The 19,015-nt window shown below is 58.9% G+C and overlaps 4 protein-coding genes across 4 annotated transcripts in view; 3 read left to right on the top strand and 1 right to left on the bottom strand.

Annotated features, from left to right (window-relative positions):
- Positions 1 to 382, bottom strand: part of SHC2 (SHC adaptor protein 2) — a 5,328-nt gene extending 4,946 nt beyond the window's left edge. The window contains 2 exon segments of the mRNA XM_041415235.1: positions 1 to 2; positions 5 to 382. The exon segment at positions 1 to 2 is cut by the window's left edge and continues 180 nt beyond it. Coding sequence (XP_041271169.1) covers positions 1 to 2; positions 5 to 284 — 282 coding nt within the window. The 5' untranslated portion in view covers positions 285 to 382.
- Positions 383 to 2,646: 2,264 nt separating this feature from the next.
- Positions 2,647 to 12,068, top strand: LOC121341587 (hippocampus abundant transcript 1 protein-like). Its single transcript, XM_041415246.1, has 12 exons — positions 2,647 to 2,931; positions 3,363 to 3,458; positions 3,921 to 3,983; positions 4,908 to 5,035; positions 5,486 to 5,600; positions 6,093 to 6,311; positions 6,550 to 6,663; positions 7,115 to 7,186; positions 7,428 to 7,540; positions 7,644 to 7,741; positions 8,262 to 8,428; positions 8,513 to 12,068. Exons 1-12 carry the CDS (start codon positions 2,848 to 2,850, stop codon positions 8,720 to 8,722), a joined length of 1,479 nt encoding a protein of 492 aa, XP_041271180.1. The 5' UTR covers positions 2,647 to 2,847; the 3' UTR covers positions 8,723 to 12,068.
- A 2,337-nt stretch (positions 12,069 to 14,405) lies between these two features.
- Positions 14,406 to 17,202, top strand: MADCAM1 (mucosal vascular addressin cell adhesion molecule 1). Its single transcript, XM_041416469.1, has 5 exons — positions 14,406 to 14,712; positions 14,907 to 15,173; positions 15,293 to 15,613; positions 15,873 to 16,430; positions 16,672 to 17,202. The coding sequence occupies exons 1-5, from the start codon at positions 14,661 to 14,663 to the stop codon at positions 16,782 to 16,784; spliced, it is 1,311 nt and encodes a 436-aa protein (XP_041272403.1). The 5' UTR covers positions 14,406 to 14,660; the 3' UTR covers positions 16,785 to 17,202.
- A 243-nt stretch (positions 17,203 to 17,445) lies between these two features.
- TPGS1 (tubulin polyglutamylase complex subunit 1) lies at positions 17,446 to 18,870 on the top strand. Its single transcript, XM_041416538.1, has 2 exons — positions 17,446 to 17,782; positions 17,863 to 18,870. The coding sequence occupies exons 1-2, from the start codon at positions 17,457 to 17,459 to the stop codon at positions 18,389 to 18,391; spliced, it is 855 nt and encodes a 284-aa protein (XP_041272472.1). The 5' UTR covers positions 17,446 to 17,456; the 3' UTR covers positions 18,392 to 18,870.
- The last annotated feature ends 145 nt before the right edge of the window (positions 18,871 to 19,015 follow it).

The following is a 19,015-nucleotide window of genomic DNA, read 5'->3' as shown; positions in this document are numbered from 1 at the left end:
CAGGGCGCGGCGCAGAGCGGCTCGCAGGCGCCCAGCACGGCGGCCAGCCCCGAGGGGGACTCCGCCGAGGCGGAGGCGTCCCGGGAGGCGCCGGCGGGGCCGCGGCCGAGGAAGCCGCTGGAGCCGGGGAACTTCCACTGCGGCATCCGCGGCAGCAGCGCGCAGAAGGTGGTGCCGTGCTCGGGCTCCTCGCCCGCCGCGGGGCACGGCGCGGGGGCCGGCGACGGCATGGGGGCGGTCAGCGGCTCGTCGCGGAAGCGGTCATACTTGGGCTCCGGGAGCATGCCCGGGGCCGCGCTCCGCTCCGCTGCCGCCGCGCCGGCTCCCACCCCCCGCCCGCTCCCCCGGGGCCGCGCCGCGCTGATGTCATGGTGCGAGCGCTCCGCCGCCAGCCCGGCCCCGCATCCCCCGCCCCCGACCCGCGGCCGCCGGAGCATCCCCGTCCCGCCCAGCATCCCCGCCCACCCGAGCATCCCCGCGCACCGCAGCATCCCCGCCGTGGGGCCGGAGCCACCCTCGCTCTGCCCTCCGTCCTGCTCTGAACCCCCGCTGGCTCCCTGGTGGGGAAAGCCCGCGGGGTGCAGCCGGCCCGGCGAGTTTCCAGCTTTGCCACAAGCCTTGGGGGAGCAGGCAGGGGAGGGTGACGGCCCCTCCCGGAGCCTCGGGCTGGGGCACAGGCTGGCCCGCTGGCGTTTTGCTTTAGCTGGAGAGAAAGCGGCCAGCAGCCCCCGGCAGTGCCCTCGCCCACAACAGGGACATTTTCTGCTCTTCCCACCTCTGCATTCCCGGGAAGCGCTGCAGGAGCCCAGGGCTGGCAGGGGAGGCGGGGAAGGGCTTGGCCAGGCTTCGATGCTGCCCTACTTCTGCGCCTCCCAGCCCACTGGTCGCTCTGATTTCATCTGCCTCCAAAGCCAGATCTGACTCCCGCTTTGTTTGTATCTGTCTGGAGGGCTCAGGCAGTAAAAAGCACAAACATTTTCTTGGGTTTTTTTTTTTTTTTTTCCCTTGCTTGTAACTGCAGCAAGCAGGGGCGGAAAACAATTCCACAAAACCCTTAAAGGGACTTTCTGACCTCAATCGAGCGATTCGCCCTTGCTCCTGCCCCGGAGCTGCTGCGTTTTTCGAGCGGCTCAGAGCATTCCCGGCTGGAGCGCTGCCCACAGCAGCTCCGCTGTGCTGGAGCCCCGGGGACCCTCACCTCTCCCCAGCCCTGCATCCCCTCCATCTCCACAGCGCTCTTCATGCTGGGGTTCCATCCCCGCAGCATCACAGGCTCCTTTCAGCGCTTGTTTTCAGCTGCCTTGGGCCGCTCTTGGGTCCCACACCCCCCCACCAGCCCCCGCAGCAACCGGCACAAACAACACCGGAGCCTCCCCGGGGGCCGGCCGTGCCCCGGACGGCGCAGCCGCCTTTGTCTCCTCCTCAGTGTCTCCTGCTCCCCGGCAGGTGACGGGGTGAGAGCCAGTAATTGCTCTAAGTGCGATCAATAAATCAAGGTAATAGAATTACATCTGCTGTTGCCATGTTGGGAGCCGCTTCCCCGCTCTCTGATCTCTCTCCTTGGTTTTGTTTTTAAGCCGCTGAAGAGCACTGGAATAAATCAGGCTCCTCCATGCTCTTACAAGCGGCTCCAGGAGGGTCTAAGCGGGGCTCAGGTGCCTGCCCAGCCTGGGGGAGCCCGTTCCCGGGGGCTGGGGCTCGGCCGAAGGTGGGCACGGTGTCCCCGCGGAGGTTACGGGCGTTTTGCCCGACGGTGTGACGCGTGCGGAGCGCTCCGGGCACCGCGGGCTCGCCCGGGGCCAGCGCAGCCGGGCACGGTGCGGCAGCTCCGGGGGGATGGAGCTGCTCTCCGCACCCACGCAAATCCCGGGAAATCGGGGGATTACTTTCATCTTTCAGGTGGAGTTACCTGAGGCGAGTTTTCGTGGGGTGTAAACATTGCTTAAAGGAAAACCGCCGTGGATAAAGGCTGGATCGCAGCCTCTCGCTGGCCCCGGTGAGACCCCTCCGGGCACCGCCGGTCGTGCGTGGCCGCCACCCGCTGCCCGGGGCGGCCACCCCGAGCGGAAGGCGGAGTAGAGGGGTCCCGGCCAGCATAAAAATTATCTAAACGTGCCCAATTAATGTCCTCTGGCCCCGCACCGAGGAAATCAGCACCACGCCCCGCCGGCCCGTGCGGGGTTAATGAGCACCGGGGATGGAGCTGCTCCCCACCCGCGGCACCGGGCTCGGGGACAGGGATGGGATGGGACCGTCCTGGGGAGGCGCTTGGCTGGCACCACCCCGGGACGCCGGTGCTGAGGACGCAGCCAGCAGCTCGGTACCGAGAGAGTACGCGGCCCTTCCCGAGCCGCCGGTGCCGCCAGCCCCGGGGCGGCCGCGTGTCCTTGTTCAACCCGCCTGCCCCAGCCCGGAGCGGCGCCCGTGACGGGGCAGCAGCCGCTCCCAAAGGCGCCCCGGGCCGGTGCCGGTGCCACCGCCGGTAGGTGACGTCACGGCCCCGCCCCAGCCAGCGAGAAATGCACGGCCCGTCCAGCCAATCACAGATCAGCACGGCCGATGAGGAAGAGGCGGAGCAGCCAATGAGGAGCGAGGAGCGGCGTGCCGGAAGTGCCTGTTCCCGCTCCGGGGGCGGGGCCAGCGGGCGGGGCCGCCCCCTCCGCTCCCCACCCCCGCCCTCAGCGCCGGGCCCGGCGCTCCCCGCCCGGTGCCGGTCCGGGTCCGGTGCCGGGCCCGGGCTCGGGCTCGGCCTCTGCGCAGCGCGGCCCGGTCCGGTTCGGCCCGGCCCGCCACGGGGAGGATGGGGCAGCCGCGGCGGCCGGTGATCGGCAGCGGCCCGGCGGCGCCATGACCGGCGAGAAGAAGAAGAAGAAGCGGCTCAACCGCAGCGTCCTGCTGGCCAAGAAGATCGTGATCCGGGACGGGGCCGGCGTGAGCGCAGGGCCGGGGGCGGAGCGGCCGCGGGGGGATGGCGGGGACCGGGCCTGGCGGAGCGCTGCCGGTGCCCGGTGCGGGCCGTCCCCGGTGGGCCGCGCTCTCACACCGCCCTACCGGTGCCGCCGCTGCCGCCGGGCCGGGGCGCGGTGGAGCGGCGGAGCTGGGGGATGCCGCGGACGGGCGCTGCCGGTTGGCGCCGCTTTCCCCGTGCGCTGCCGTTCCCGGGCAGCGGAACCGCCGCGGGCCCGGGCGGGGGATGCCCACCGTGCGCTGCGGGTGGATGTATCCCCTGGGCTGGCTGTGAACGGAAAGAACGATCCAGGGCAGCACGTCCGGCTCGCGTTCGGGGTCCCGCAGCCGTGCGGGCTCCCGCGGGTGCGGGACGGGGCCGCTGAAGCGTTTTTGGGTTTTGCTCTGTTTTGCAGCGCCAGGGGATCGGCGAGCCCAGCGTGTACCACGCCGTGGTGGTGATTTTCCTGGAGTTCTTTGCCTGGGGGCTGCTGACCACGCCGATGCTGACGGTGAGGGTGGCTCTCCTGAGAATTAAGGGCTTAGCTCCCTTTCCTTGGGGAGCTGTGGAAAAGAACTCTCTGGTTATGCAAAAAAAAAAGAAAAAAAACACAAAACCAAAACAAACCATTTAGGCATATTAATCTGGTAATATAAAATGCAAATCAAACATACAGACCTGCAGAGAAGTGATGTGGTGACATAAAGTAAAACCAGAGGCAGTTCAGGTGATGGGGAAAGGCTCTCTGAGCATGCTGGAGTGATTTATAGACCTGGGAGGTGTTAAAGGCAGTGGTTTCCCATACTGGAAAAGGCAGGCAGAGCTCCTCACATGCAGGCATTGTTGGCAGGATGTTTCCCCTTTTCCCTGGATTGTGCCCTTCCAGTCCTCTGGCTGGCAGACGCTTACAGAAATTTTGCAGAAGTTGCTAACTATGACTTTTTCATTTGGATTTGGTTTGTTTTCCCTCCAGGTCTTACACCAGACTTTTCCTCAGCACACATTCCTGATGAATGGTCTGATTCATGGAGTCAAGGTGAGGAATATTCCTTCCAGGATTTCCTTTAAATCTGCCATGGGTGCAAGAAGGACAAGCCTTTATTACCTGTATAATTTGCTGGTGTCAGCCAATATTTGGCCACTTTGAAGGGGCTCTGGCAAACCTGATGCAAAAGGAAGGACACAGACACGGGACAGCTGATTTTACTGAGCAGGAGTTACAACAGCTGTGTGTTTCCACTGGAAATAATCTCATCAGCATGAGATCAGCCCTGTGCCCATCCTCTGGAGCATAACAGAACGACAAATCACTGATGTCTAAATTTATTAGTGATAGAAGATGAAACCAAGTGGCCTCAGTGATCCAGGCAGGAGGTGGGAATGTGCTGTGCTCCTTGCACTAGACCAGCATTCCCAGAGCAGAATTGCAGGCAGCAGTTGTGAGCAGGGAATATTCCTGAGTTCTGACTGGGGAATCAGGCAACACAGACAGTTCTTGGCTGTCTCTGGCAAGAGGATCTTGGAAAACAGCCCCAGCACTGAAAGGCTCTGCCCTGCCTGCCTCAGGCTTGGGAGACATGGAAAGGCCTTGAATAATTTTATTTGTGCTTAATGGCCCTGGCTTCTCATTGTGTCTGTCCTGTCTCCACGTACAAGAGAAAGCTTTCCCCAGAACTGCAGCAGCTGTTGCCATGCTGGAGCTGTGCCAGCAGCTCTCCAGGTCCTGGCAGGGCTGCCTGGGTGCCCACAGCAGAACTCTGCAGGGAGCAGGAGGGCTCAGTGGGGCTTTGCTGGTTGAGGATTTGTTTTTTCCTCCCTAAAAGGATGTGGGGAGTTTAATAAACTGCTCTGTTGTAACAGCATTGCTGCGTGGAGCAGTCAGGAATGGGTTGTGTCCTGATGTTGGTGAAAGCTCTCACTGAGGGGTTTCCCTGTCCTCTGGTCTGTCTGTCCATCCCAGGGTCTGCTCTCTTTCCTAAGTGCCCCGCTGATTGGTGCTCTCTCTGATGTCTGGGGCAGGAAATCCTTTCTCCTTCTCACCGTCTTCTTCACGTGTGCACCAATTCCCCTGATGAAGATCAGCCCCTGGTGAGTTCACCCTCAGTCCAGCCCCAAGGGTCTGAGGAGGGTTTGCAGCAGCAAGAGGCTGAAGGAGGAGGGTTTGCAGGTGCTCCTTTCAGCATGAGATGGAAGAGTCTCATCCGTCTCAAGAACGAAGGAGGATGGTCAGCCTAGAGACTGACTTGTCTGGTTCTGGAGGGTTCACTTGGGAATAAAGGGCTGCTCTGTCCCCTGAGCTTGTTCCTCAGCTCAGTGCATTATTTCTATTAGGGAAATAACAAATTTGCCTGCTCAGTGCATTATTTCTGTTAGGGAAAATAAGTGATAAAACTTCAGGGCTCTCCAGACCAAGACTCCATGTTCATGTTCTGGTGCACTGGAACAGGATGGACTGGAGGCAAAACAAGGGAGAAGCTCTGCTTCAGCAGCTGTGGACATGGTGTGGCTGCTCTCTAACTGTGCCTTGGGCTCTTGCAGGTGGTACTTTGCTGTCATTTCCATGTCTGGAGTGTTTGCTGTCACCTTTTCTGTGATTTTTGCCTATGTTGCTGATATCACACAGGAGCATGAGCGCAGCACGGCGTACGGCCTGGTAAGGAGCTGAGTCACTGGCCTGGCTCTTGAAAGAAATATCTGGGGCTTTGCAGGTAGGAGAGGTATAAAATTAGGGTGGGAGATTTATTGACTAATCATACAGTCTCCCTGTCATTCTGTCTGGGCTTTAGCTCTGAGGGGGAGGCTGATCTCTGCCCACTCTGAGTGCTGGCTGTGTATAAACCAGCCTGGCCCTTCCCTTTTCCACACCAGAGAAGAGGATGCTTGGTGTGATCCTGCCCTTCCTGCAGCTTCACTGACAGCACCATTCAGGAATTCCTAGGACACCTTTGATTCCCCTTTGCTAGAACTTATCCCAGGTGCACCAGGAGAATCTGTCACCTGTCTCTGCACAGAAATCCCTGTGAATTCTTACTTACCTCTCCAACAAAGATGCCAGAAGGAGTTCCCTGGGTCACTGGGGAGGAGGAAATGAGCTCTAAGAAGAAGAGGCTGTAGGGAATTTTTATCTTAATTTTTATGCTTCCAGGTGTCAGCCACGTTTGCTGCCAGCCTGGTCACCAGCCCGGCCATCGGCGCGTACCTTTCCCAAGCCTATGGTGACACCTTGGTGGTGGTGCTGGCTTCAGGGGTTGCTTTGCTGGATATTGGCTTCATCCTGCTGGCTGTGCCCGAGTCACTGCCTGAAGAGATGCGTCCAGTCTCCTGGGGAGCCCCAATCTCCTGGGAACAAGCTGACCCATTCGCTGTGAGTGAGCCTGCTGCTGTGTGGGAAGTGGATTTGCTGAAAAATTGTAGAAAATTTGTAGAAAATCCAACACTGCTGTTTTCCAGTGTGCTGGTAACGCTTAATGTTTGCTTTAGTCCTGCTGATTTTTAAGGTGTTAAGCCCTTGGCTTGGCTGTCTTTGTACCTGCAGATTTTTCAGTGATGTAAAGTCAAATTTAAAAACTTTTTTTCCTTGTTCCCCACCTCTTTCCCTGCAGTCCTTGAGGAAGGTGGGTCAGGACTCCACAGTGCTGCTCATCTGCATCACAGTCTTTCTCTCCTACCTTCCTGAGGCTGGCCAGTACTCCAGCTTCTTCCTGTACCTGCGACAGGTCAGTCTCTGTCAAAGCTCTGGGTGCAGGAAATCCTGCCCTGTAAATACAATCAGAGATGTGTCACCTGTCCCAAGGTGGCTTTTCTTGGCCAATAAGTCAGTAAAGCTGAAATTGTAAGGAATAATGATTTGTTCCAGCTTTCCTGAAATATGTATGAGCCTGCTGACTGCTCTAGGCATTGCCAGGGGCAAGACCTGGCCTGGCTCCTTGCTGGTGTCTGCCTGGCCATCCTGGCTGTGCCAGCTTCAGGCACTGCAAGGGGAGCTCAGTGATTTAAAACCGCTTCTTCAGCCAGAGGAAAACCTTCTGTTTGATTCCTGTGGCAGCCCAGAGGCAGTGGCTGTTAATGTGCAGGTTCAAGTTCAGTAAACATGAGTGACACTGATGGAGGGGCTCTTGTCACCTGGTACAAATCTGCCTGAAAAGTCCCTCTTTGATGTTTTCACAGGTCATTGGTTTTTCCTCGGAGACTGTAGCAGCCTTTATTGGTGTAGTTGGAATTCTCTCAATACTGGCTCAGGTGAGAAGCAATTTCTGTGTTGGCTTGAGCAGTCTGCTGTAAGAATGTCCAAAATTCTTGATTTCGGGGCTGCTGAATTGTCAGAACTCCTGTGGCCACACAGACTTTTGAAACAGAGGAGACCTTAAATTGGGAGGGACCCATAAGGATCATCAAAGTCCCTCAGCTTCCTGTGCTCTTGTCTCCTGGTGTTGCCCTCTTTCTTTGCCCCTGCCTTGAAAACCCCTGTTTTTCTTTCCAGACAGTGGTGTTGGGAATTCTCATGCGCTCGATAGGGAATAAAAACACCATCCTCCTGGGCCTGGGCTTCCAGATCCTGCAGCTTGCCTGGTATGGCTTTGGATCACAGCCTTGGTGAGGGTTTACCCACATTTCTGTCCCTCTGTGGCCGCTCCCACCCTGCAGCACAGGGTGAGGGCACAGGGCTGTTCCTCACAGCTGCCTCCTTCCTCCCCAGGATGATGTGGGCAGCAGGAGCTGTGGCTGCCATGTCCAGCATCACCTTCCCAGCCATCAGTGCCATGGTGTCGAGGAGCACAGACCCTGACCAGCAGGGTGAGTGCTTAGGGACTCATCTGATGGGGGGGTTCATCCCAGCAGGAGCTGAGCTGGCACAAGGACGTGGTGGTGGAGGGGTGGGCAGGAACATCTGTGCCAGCTGTGGGGTGTCACTGTGCTCACAGCAGTATTGACACTCTTATCTTTGACCAAGGCAGGTGCTTTACTGGGGAACTCCCAAGTCGTGCAAGTGGGTGTTTGGTGTTGTCCCTCTGAGGCAGAGGAGGCTGCTGCATTTTGCCTGCCTCACAGCACATCTCTGAATCCTCAGTTAAATTCTAGTTAATTGGAAATTGTTGCTTGATGTGCCCATGCTTATTTCAGTCTGCAAAGCAGCAAGCCCAGCATTACATTTCTAGAACTTGGCACTGAGTGAAGCTGCTCATCTGCAAACCCCTCCCCCTGCACATCAGCCCGGATCCAAGTGCTTGATCCTGTCTCTAAATATGTATCCTTGAACAAAACGAATTTCTTTGGAAAGCTGGAGGCATTTCTCCCTTCTTCCCTCTGTCCCCAGGTGTGGTGCAGGGGATGATCACTGGAATTCGGGGTCTGTGTAACGGCCTGGGGCCAGCACTCTATGGTTTTGTCTTCTATCTCTTCCACGTGGAGCTGAACGAAATGGCCGAGGTGGAAACTTTGGGCAAGGCCTCCAAACCCAACATGGCCAACCCTACAGATGAGGTACCTGTCTAGCTTCTCACTCTGTTTGCTGGGCTGTGTTTGCCCTCAATGTTGAATCATTCCTGTCTCTCTCTCTCTCTCCAGAGCAGCATCATCCCTGGGCCACCCTTCCTCTTCGGGGCGTGCTCCGTGCTGCTGTCGCTGCTGGTGGCTCTATTCATTCCAGAACACAACCTGGCACTGAGGTCAGGCAGCCACAAGAAGCACAGTATGGGGGCCCAGGCCCACCCCCACAGCCCACCAGCTGGGGGGTCAGATGGCAAGGAGCCCCTGCTGGAGGACAGCAGCGTGTGAGGTGGGACAGGGGACCTGCCTCGGGGCTCGACTCCACATCAAGGATGGACTCAGCAGGAGTTCAGGGAGGGGGAGAGAGGGATCCAAGGTAACAGACTGTGCCACTAACAGCTACTGAGGAGGGATGAGGTTTCCCTTCGAGCCAAATACACCCAGCTGGTGCAAAAATGGAATTGTATCACCTGGTGCTGATGGAAAGGGGAGATACGGAACTGCTCCACTGGAGGGATAGTTCTGGAAAGCAAACCCGCCCTTGTGCGTGACCCCTGTGTGCCCTGCCAAACCCTCTGCGTGGGCTCTGCTTGCTGGGAGCTCACTGAGCTGCCCCTGGAATCAAATGTGGCATTTGCTCCATGCCCCATCCCTGCCAGAGCTGCTCCTGCTGCTGGCCCCTGGACCCCTGCAGGCTGTGGTGACACGCTGAGGGGACAGCGGTGTGTGAAGCACAGGGAGTGGAGCTCTGAGCTTCCTCTCTGCTGGAGGGCCCCATTCTGCCCCAAGGGAAACTTAGACCAAAAAAAATTATAAATCTACTGACTTCATGTTCTGATGACGAGGATAAAAATGAAGAAGTTGCAGCTGACACAAGGGAGAATGGGCAGGTGAGAGAAGGGCAACTCCATGAATTACAAACACTTGGATGTGTTGTAATGGGCCACAGCGTTGTAACAGGCCACAATGGCTGTGGTTCTGCTTGGTTTTCTTTTTCTTGTCACTCTGAGGTGGCATTTGCCTGTTGCCTCCACGGGCAGTAGGTAGAAGAATCTTTTCTTTTTCAGAAGTCTTTTCCTGGAGCTGTGAGGGTTGTTTAGGACACACAATTCTCTGGCAGGTTGGAGAAACAGCTTGGCTGTGCTGAGCACTTTGGAGATGAGTGGTTTCCTGGGAGAAAGGTCAGAGAAATGACTGTTTACCTTGAGCATTGTATAAAGCATGCTGGTTTACTCCTGGGCTCCTATCATCTGATGCTAAACCCAGAGTGTCCAGAGCTGGTTTGTTCTCAACCCAATAGATCCTGATGGTGAAGGTTTTGTTGATTTGGACTTAGGGGTTTGGATTCCATGTGGCATTTCTGAGCCTGCTGTGGAGGCTTTTGTTTATGGAACAGTGGAACTGCAACCTCTGCTACAGGCTCAGCTGTGCTCAGAAAGAGCAGGAGGTGCTTGGAGCATTGTGAAAGGAGCTGAGGCAAACAGGGAATGTGTGGTTGTTTATAGAAATGTGGCAGAGGGCAGGAAACAATTGTTCTCATTTGAGTAAATAAGAAGTGGTGGCATTGAGCAGTTCTGGGAAGTAAGGACCAAACCAAGGACGCTTCAGGAATCTTTTGTTAGAGGAATTGAGGGTGCAGCAGCCAAAGCAGTCTTGCCTTGGCTGTTCTCTGGCTGGGATCCCCTCTCTGTGGGTTTGGGGAAGGTTACCCAGGGGAGAGCAGCCAAAAGGGAGGCAGTGGATCTTTGCAGACACACAGCAGTGACTGCAAATGCCATTTGGTTATCCGAGGTGGGTATTTAAATGAAAGAGTTGGCAGTTTGTTCTGCATTGATCTGGCCTGGTGGCAGCTCTGTGCTCAGAGTTAGGAGCAGCTGGGACACAGAGGGATGCTGAGATGGGTCTGGCTGCGGGTCTGGGGAGCAGAGCCAGCAGAAACTTCCTTGACCTGCTGTGACTCCATTTTTCCCAAGCTCCTTGTGGTGACACTCCCAATTCCCAGACATTAGTGGGATGGTCAGTACTGTGTGTGCATGGCAAGCTTTTATCCTGAAGGAAATCCTGTCACTTGCACTTCCAGCCAGTAGTTCCCTCACCTCTGTTCCTCACAAAAATGCCTTTTATAGAGACGGGACTTTTCCAGAGTCCCAGCAATCCGTTGATTTACGTGGGTTAAAGTGAGCTGAAGTAGGATTTTCCCTCACACACAGATGAAGTAAAATATAGAATTGTTACCTCAGAGCTTCACGGGTACAATATAGCGACACGTTACAAAAAGACAAGCATAATTTATATGATATAAAGTATATAGAGATATATTTTTAAAAGTCCTCTCCCTTATTGCATAGTTTATTGAAACCAATGTGTTTCTGGTCCCATTCCCTCTCACCACTGCTGCTGCCTGCAGCTCTCAGCCTCTCCTTCCCCTCAGACCCCAGAACTGTCCGGAATCTTCCCTCCCAGGTCACGTCCCTCACGATGTGACCCCTGAGCTTCTGGTGATGCTGACACGTGCATCGTGGCCCTGGAGTGTTTTGGTCCCTTTGTCAGCCCCCAAACTCGGGGCCAGGTGCTGCCAGAAGGTGACTGCCAGCTCAGGGGCTGTGACCTGGTTGGTGACCAGCTGTGCTGTCACCTGTGCTGTCTCTGGGCACCAGGGGGGTTACAGCTCTGGGCAGCTGGGGTGGGGATATGGCAGCGGGTGGGTGGAGGGGGGTACAGCACCAGGCAGCAGCAGGACCTCTCCAGGTGCCATCACCAACAGAAATGTGGCTTGTGCTGGTGTGCAGACCTGGCAGCAGGGGCTCTTTGAGGTGCAGGGAGCAAGCAGGGATCCCTTCCCACCCTGGTGGGGTCCCTCTCACCTGGTTTGGTGGGGCCTTGGCCCAGTGCCTCCCCTTCCCTCGGCGCAGGGCTGTGAGCCCTGCCCTGTTCTGCCTTGGTGGGACGGAGCAGGAGCTGGGCCAGGCAGTGCTGGAGCTGAAGTTACCAGAGCCAAATGAAGAACAGCTTGTTCTGAAGGGCTGGTGCTTCTGCAGCGTCCCACGTGGAGGCTGGAAAGGCTGTGTGGAGCATTCAGCTAGTTTTTGCCAATTCTTGTTACTTTATATGAAAACGCAACTTTTTAAAAAGGAATCTTTTCTTAAAACCTGCTTGATCTGCTGTGCAGTGCCTGAGCCTGGCTGTTTAACTTTGGGATTCCCAGGATTTGTCTGCAGGGACTTAAAACCTGGGATGGTAACAGCAACGCCCAAACACAAGGCAAAAATCATCTCAATTACCTGTCAGCAGTCCTGGCAGGTCAAGTGAGTTTCATCTGATCTTGTTGCATTAAAAACCTGAGTTACACCATTGCTTTCTCTTCTGCCATTAATTTTGCAAAGCAGTAACTTTTTACTTCCCTGTTTTTATTCTTTTTCTGCATTCCAAAGGCTGTTGACAGCTGTGGTATCTTTAAAGCGTGGGCACTCGGCCCCACCTCTGCTCTCTCACAGTCCACCATCACGTGTGTTTGTGTCTCTTTTTTAAGCTAACTATAAAATGTATTTATTTTGGTTCAGGTTGTGTTTGGAACTGGCTAATCTCTCCCTCTGATGGATTATTTATTAAACTGCTGCTTCCCTGTTGTGTCAAAGGTCTCTGTCCTTATTTCTCTCCATCACCAGTGGTACCAGGCAGCTTCTGCCCAGAATTTAAATTCCCCTTGAGAATTATGTGAAGATGTGGGACAGGTTTGGGAGAGCTGGGTCTGGGCTGCCAGTCCCTGCCCCAGCAGCTCCCTGGCTCCTGCCTGCCCCACTGCAATCTCCTCCTGGACTGGTTTTAGTAACCCCGACTCTATTGTCTTAATTTTTCAGCCAGGCCTAATTTAGATCTTATCTGACTCATTTAAACACTCTTTGTGGCATCTGAGGACAGTCATAAATGACTAACATAATCCCAAAAAATATAAACACATCCAAGCCAGCTCTGGGATGGGAACTGGTGCTTGATGGATGGTATCCTGGAAACACGAGCCATTACACAGCCTGTTGCTTCTGTATGGATTTCCTCTAGACTGGAACTAGCTTTTGTTTTATTGTTTCCATCTTTAATTGAGAGAAAACCTGTGACTTGTCTCACGTGATGGCGCTGGAGAACAAAGGGCAGGTGTTGCAGTGCAGGATGTTGTTGACCACCCTCCCCCCGGGGCAGTGGCAAAGCCTTGTCCCTTCTGGTGACAGCCTGGGGCTAGACCCCAACCCGAGGGGTATCCTGTGCTGGAGCCAGCACTCGTCCCTTGGTGCTTTGTGTCTCCACACTGAGCTGTTTTGTTTCCTGAGCAACATCTCTGGACAAAGTATTGCCCACCACAAATCCCCGTGCCTGCCCTGAGGGAGGAAGCGCAGTCGGCCTCCAGGAAAGGTGTTCAGGCCCCTGAGTGTGGAAAAGCAGCACTCCCTTCACTCCTTCAAAGGCTTCCTGTGGGCTGGAAAACACTCCTGGTGCATAAGCTTGCTCCTTCTGCCCTTTTGCACGCAACCTGGGGATGTCTCTGAGCTGTTCCTGCGCTCCTCGGGGCTGGGGGAAGGTCTCAATTCCACCAAGCATGTGGAGGAACTGGGGTTGTGGTGGGTCCACCACTCAGGGTGAGCAAGGGCAGCTCTGCCACGTCACCCTGAGCTGGGCCAAGTCCCCTGACCTGCCCCTGGCTGTGTGGCTGAGCCATTGGAACTGGATGGTTGTCAGGTTTTTACTCCAATTTCCTCTGTGTTGCCCCCTCTGTGGGTGGCTGGGGCTGCTCTGGGCACTCCGAGCCCAAAAACAGAGAAAGTGCAGCACAAGTTGTGGGGCTTTCTGGTTACTGCTAATTTCTTGAGGTTCAGGAATGTCTGGGCAAGCTTCTTTTTAAGGTGAGGTGGTTCCATCAATGCTCAGCTCTCATTCAGACACTGATTCAGGTGTTTTCTCATCACACCAGTGCCACAATCAGGGAAGTGAAACCCTGGCACCACGTGTGTGTCCTCAAGGTTCCCAGACAAATTTCTGGGAAGAGCCTGGCAGTGTGGGAGCAGCCCTGGCCATGGCTTGTGCCAGGGTTGGGCAGGGGGGCTCTGGAGGCTGCTGGAAAATCCGGGAAGTGGCTCTGTTAACACAGGATGGAAGGAACAAAAAGCCCAGCATCATTAATCACCTGCTTCGGCTGAGTGTGCACATTTGGTGGGAAGTGTTTACAGAGCACTTTCCTTGCTCAGAGGCCTCCTGCACCCTCAAGAGAATTAATGGCATGACCTTCTAAAAGGATCAGTGGCACGCCCAGTGCACGCTGCTGCCTCTCAGAGCAGCTCCCAGCTGGGGAATGTCCTGGTCCTGTGATGACACTGGGTGCAGAGATGGGCACATCCCTCCCTCAGCCCTTTGGGACCTTCCCCAGCCTTGGCTGCAGCCTGGCAGGGTGGGATGGGGCAGAACAGGACTCATCCCTCCATGGGGAGCTGGGCAGGAATGAGGGAGTGATCCAGACCCGGCAGGGACCCAGGACAGATGCTGAGGGCCTTGAGGTTGGGTAATGCAAGGTGTTCAGCACCTTCTCTGGGGTGACACTTTCTCCATCTGTACCACGAGACCAACCCTCACAGGAACACCTGCCTCCATCCCTGAAAAATCCCTGTTTGAGGAATAAACAGGGATAATCAGCTCACCAGCTGGGCTGACCGCGGGCCCTGGCTCTGCTTTTGGGGCAGGGGCTGGCAGGGCCCTTTCCACAGCTCTGTGTCCCCAGCAGCTCTTGGAGTCATAGAAAAGCTGGTTTGCCAGGACCCCTGGGGGAGTTATGTAGCCTGCAAAAAACAGGGATAGAGCTGGATCTGAGCCACATCTCGGGGTGTAAGTGCCTGTGCAGGGCTCCCTGCTGGGGTGATGGGAGCCCCTGCAGCCACTCAGAGATCCTTCAGGACAGGGAATTTCCCAGGTTTGGGGGGGCTGCCGGCTTGGCCGTCGGCTGGGTGTTGTGCAAGGGCCGAACTTGGAAGAAAATCAGAAACCTCCCTTTGGAAATACCCCTTGGGCGGGAAGTCGTGGAGGTCCCGGGGCCGGTGCTCACGGGGGCGGTTCCTACAGGGCTTAAGAAGGGCTGAGGTTGGAGCCGGCCGCCAGAAGGAGACAGCCCCGGCCAGCAGCACCCGCTCCCTGAAAGGGGGAAGGAAGGGAAGAAGGGAAAACCAGCCCTGCTGCTGCCCTGTGGGTGATGGAGCCGGCTCCTGTCCTTCTCCTCCTGGGCTCGCTGTGGGGCTGCAGCGGTGAGTGCCACGGGGCCAAGAGCCACCCTAACCCCCCGTGCTGCCCTGCCCTGCTGCTCTCCTTGCTTCTCCCACGGCCCCAGGACCTCCCTGTGACAGCCACCCTGTCCCCTGTCGCTGCTGTCGCCGCGCTCAGAGCTGCGGGGCGCTGGGGACTGTCCCCTCCCCTGACCCTGCACTTTCCTCCTGCCCAGGTCGCCCCGCTGACAGGCTGGTGGTGACACCGCGGGAGCCGCTGGTGCCGTTTGGGGGCTCGACGGAGCTGAACTGCTCCTTGGCCTGCGCAGGGGGCAAGGTGGAGTGGAGGGGGCTGGACACCGCCCTGGGGACCATCTCCTCCTTCTCCACCCACAGCATCCTGCACATCAGGCACGCCACCGTGGCCACGGAGGGCATGAAGATCTGCCAGGGCAAATGCCACGGGCAGCACTACCAGAAAACTGTCACACTGAAGGTCTACGGTAAACACTCCCCAGCCCATCCCTCACTGCCTCCCAGCACAGCCCTGGATCCCCAGGGCAGCCCTTTTCCTCCTGTGCTGCCAAAAATCACCCTTGACGCTGCCTTGACTCCCTTCCAGCCCTCCCAGACACGCTGAGGCTGGAGGCAGCTCCCCACATCCTGCGCCCAGGACACCCCGCCAGCCTGACCTGCTCGGCCACGCACCTGTATCCTCCCACTGGGCTGGCCCTCACCTGGTACCGGGGGCACCAGGTGCTGGAGAACCTTGCAGACGTTGACTGCAAGGATGCCGATGAGGAGGAGCTGTGTAACGTCGTTTCCACCCTGTCGGTGAGCGGCACAGAGGTGGCAGAAGGGGTGGAGTTCAGGTGCGAGGTGACGCTGCACGTCGGGCAGGAGACCTTCACCCGGGTGGCATCTCTGGTGGCAAGCGCTGAGGGTGAGTGCCAGGAGAGGCTGGGGACCCCAACCCGCATGTAGCCCATCCCCTGGAGCCAGCCCCCACTGCCCTGTGCTCCTCGGAGTAGCTCTGCCAAGCAGCAACAGCAGCAGCCCCCACTTCTGCACCGCTCCTGGATGTCCCATCCCCACCCTGTCCCTCCTGGCAGTGCCCCTTGGCTCCTGCTCGCTGTGCCCAGGGCTGGAGGAGCCTGGGGCTGCAGCGAGGTCCCCTGTGACCAAGGCTGCTGTGTTTGCAGCTGTGATGACAGCAGCCATGGCCACCTCCACGGCGAGCCCCAGCACAGCCAGGCCCGTGGCCACCACAGCACTCCCGCCAGGGCCTGGTGTCCCTGCCAGTGATCCCACCACAGCACGGGAGCCCAGCACTGCCACCACTCTGGATCTTGCTGTTGTCACCAACCCCCGCTCCACGGAGCCCTCTGTGCCCCAGGACCTCATGGCAGGCAGCCACACGGCAGGTGTGGCCACCAGCACCCTCCCTGGCTGTGGCACAGCAGCGACAGGGCCACCCGTGGGGACAATGCCCGCCTGCAGCCTGCAGATCAGGTCGCTGCCTCCCACGGGGACACGGGGCAGAGCCCTGCGCATCGAGTGCCACGCTCAGTGCACCGGGAACGCCACGGTGGGCTGGCTCCGGACCCCCGCAGCCCTGTCGCAGTACCGGGAGGAGGCGGCGGGCAGCAGCTCTGCCCTGCGGCTGGACCGCGCCGAGCCCTGGCACCAGGGCCACTACCAGTGCGTCCTGCTCGGCCACCGCGCCCAGACGGTCAGCCTGGAGGTGCTGGTGGTGGATGGTGAGTGGTGGTGACCTGCAGACCCCTGTCCTCATCGCTCGGGTGGGCTGCGGCCCCTCGTGTCCGTGCCGCGGGTGGTGCTGGGGCGATGCCATGGTTAAATTAAGGTGTTGGGGTTGGGTTGGACTCGATGATCTTGAGGGTCTCTTCAAGTGATCCTGTGAATTCTGTGAATTCTGTGATTCTCCCACCCCTCGGCATTTCCCGCCCGGGCTGCAGTGACAGCTCCGTGTGTTTGCAGATTCCTTCAGCTCCAGCCCTGCCATTGCCATGGGCACAGCGGGATCGCTCTTGGGGCTCATCCTGACCGCTGCCGTGTCTCGACGCCTGTGGAAACGATTCAGATCTCGGTAGCAGCTGTCCTAGAGGGGGAGCAGCCGGCTGGTGGCCTTGGCCCTCCAGCCGTGTCCCTGCTGTCCCCCGGCTGTCGCTGGCCTCTGGCCCCGGCCAGCAAGAAGGAGCAGGAGCGGAGCAGCTGCCGCGGCAGGCAAAGCCTGGAGGGCAATGAGCACAGGCGACACAGGGACGAGGCCAGGGACGCGTCCGGGACTGGATCCCCGCGGGCTGGCACCGAACACCGGGCTGGGTCCGGTGCGTGCGGCTCCCGGCACCAGCGGACGGGCGGGAGCACGAAGGCCGCTTGTCTGTCACGACACAAGGTCCCGGGGGGAGCGTGAGCTCGGCGCGCGGGTGGGACCGGTGCTCCAATAAAGAGCTATTTCTGTTCGAGCCCTCAGAAAAGTGTCCTTTGGGCCTGGGCGGCCCCGGTCCCGCGGCCCCTCATCGGCCCCCGGGCACCGGCGGCGTCCGCCCGGTTGCCAAGGGCGGGGCATCTGCCCGCAGTAAATATGGCGGCCGCGGCGCCAACAGCGTTAAAAACAGCGCTCCTTTGCCCATATTCAAGATGGCGGCAGCGGCCTCGCCCAATGGCGGCGTTCTCGCGCAGCCTTCCTGCCCACCGATTGGCTGCCCGCGTGCAACATGGCGGCACAAAAACTTCCGGCCCGGGCGGAAGTGCGGTCCAAGATGGCGGTGTACGAGAAGCGGCGAGCGGCCGCCGCCCCGGTGCCGGCGGGGGGCAGCGAGCTGCCGGAGCCGGGGCGGGCAGCGCCGGGGGGCGGCGGGCCGGCGGAGGGCAGCGCGGCGGAGTTCCTGCTGCGAGCCGGCGTCACGGCCATGGTGCGGGAGGCGCTGCTCAAGGTGCTGGAGGCGCGTCCCGCCGAGCCCGTGTCCTTCCTGGCCGAGTACTTCGAGCGGCTGGTGCTGGCGGAGGCGGCGGCGGAGCCCCCGGGGCCTCCGCAGCGCCTGGCCCGGGCGCTGTGGTACGTGTGCCTGGCTCATCACTCGCACAGGTGCGGCGAGCGGCGGCGGCGGGGGGCGGCGGGGACGGGGGGCGAGGCCGCCTCTCTGTGTCTGTGCCCTGTCGCGACAGGACGGCCTTCGACAGCAACGCCGGCGCGGCCTACGAGGTGCTGGGGTGCGGCGGGCGGCGGCGGGCGGCGGGCGTGGACGGGCGGCTCTACAGCGAGCTGCTGCGGCGCATCTGCCAACGCGGGGCGGCCCCGGCCGAGGCGGCGGCCGAGCTGCTGCGCCGCGTCCGCTGCCGCGACCACGAGGCCGTCCCGTTCGACGTGTTCCGCTACGGCGTCCTCACCTGCTGCGTGCTGCTGGAGTTCGCGGCCAAGGCCGACGCGCTGTTCGCCGTGCTGGGCGCCGGGGACTCGGCGGACAGCCGGCTGTGCCAGGCCGTGCTGCGGGCGCTGGAGGACGCGCTGGGCGCCGGGCACGGCTCGCGGCCCGCCCGCTACCTGGAGGCCGGCTCCAGGCTGGGCCCCGACAGGCTGGCGCTGGCCATGGACCAGGCGCTGCAGGAGAGGAAGCTGGGCTCGTCCATGAGCAGGGAGGAGTTCCTGAGGAAAGCCACAGCTCTGTTCATAGCGAAGGTGAAGCCCGTGGAGTGATGGCTGCGGGCGCTGCCGGCCCTGAGGGCCCCTCTCCGAGCTGGACGTGAGCACGGGGTGCTGGCTGGAGAGCCCTGCTGTGCCCAGCAAGAGATTCCCAGTTTCCACACTCCCTGCCCTGCTCTGATGGTGCCCAGCAGCTCCGTGTCCCTGCGTGGCTCCCCTGGCCCAGCTGTGCTGGGAGATCCCTTTCAGGGTTATCCAGGACTCGCACGGAGGCTGTGACCCGCAGAGCTGCTTTGGGCAGTGAAGTGACATGGGAGGAACAAAATGTGGGGCTGGGCTGTGGCTGCACAGGGGCAGCTGGGGAGGGCTCAGGTGGTTTGGGATGTGGAGTGCAGGCTCTGGATGAGACACATCCCCTTCCCCCGGGACCAGCTGCGTGTCGGGCCGGGGGTTATTTATTTAAACTTGTCTGATCATTATTTATACTGTTCAATTCCTGGTTTGCTGTAAGACATTAAAGCTTTTTTATTATTTTTTAGTGGCCAGTTTCTTACCTCCTGGCAGCATGAAGTGCCAGGATGAGCTGCAGAAGTGCCCAGACCCCTGAGGCACGCTCCGTGCCCGGGGGTTAGTGTTGGCAGCAGGTGCGGGACTGTGGCAGAGCCAGTGGGAGGATCC

The sequence above is a fragment of the Onychostruthus taczanowskii genome, unplaced genomic scaffold (assembly GCF_017590055.1).
Source record: "Onychostruthus taczanowskii isolate IOZ18803 unplaced genomic scaffold, ASM1759005v1 scaffold106, whole genome shotgun sequence".
Taxonomy (NCBI): Eukaryota; Metazoa; Chordata; class Aves; order Passeriformes; family Passeridae; genus Onychostruthus; species Onychostruthus taczanowskii.
Note: the sequence above shows the minus strand (reverse complement) of the source record. Positions and strands in the feature narration are given on the sequence as shown.

Excerpts from the sequence above, each read along its gene's own strand:
- LOC121341587 (XM_041415246.1), top strand. The coding sequence starts at position 2,848 with ATGACCGGCGAGAAGAAGAAGAAGAAGCGGCTCAACCGCAGCGTCCTG. Across the intron at positions 6,312-6,549 it reads AACAAGCTGACCCATTCGCT|TCCTTGAGGAAGGTGGGTCA; the intron begins GTGAGTGAGCCT and ends CTTTCCCTGCAG. Across the intron at positions 6,664-7,114 it reads TCTTCCTGTACCTGCGACAG|GTCATTGGTTTTTCCTCGGA; the intron begins GTCAGTCTCTGT and ends ATGTTTTCACAG.
- MADCAM1 (XM_041416469.1), top strand. The coding sequence starts at position 14,661 with ATGGAGCCGGCTCCTGTCCTTCTCCTCCTGGGCTCGCTGTGGGGCTGC. Across the intron at positions 14,713-14,906 it reads CTCGCTGTGGGGCTGCAGCG|GTCGCCCCGCTGACAGGCTG; the intron begins GTGAGTGCCACG and ends CCTCCTGCCCAG. Across the intron at positions 15,174-15,292 it reads TGTCACACTGAAGGTCTACG|CCCTCCCAGACACGCTGAGG; the intron begins GTAAACACTCCC and ends ACTCCCTTCCAG.
- TPGS1 (XM_041416538.1), top strand. The coding sequence starts at position 17,457 with ATGGCGGTGTACGAGAAGCGGCGAGCGGCCGCCGCCCCGGTGCCGGCG. Across the intron at positions 17,783-17,862 it reads CTGGCTCATCACTCGCACAG|GACGGCCTTCGACAGCAACG; the intron begins GTGCGGCGAGCG and ends CTGTCGCGACAG.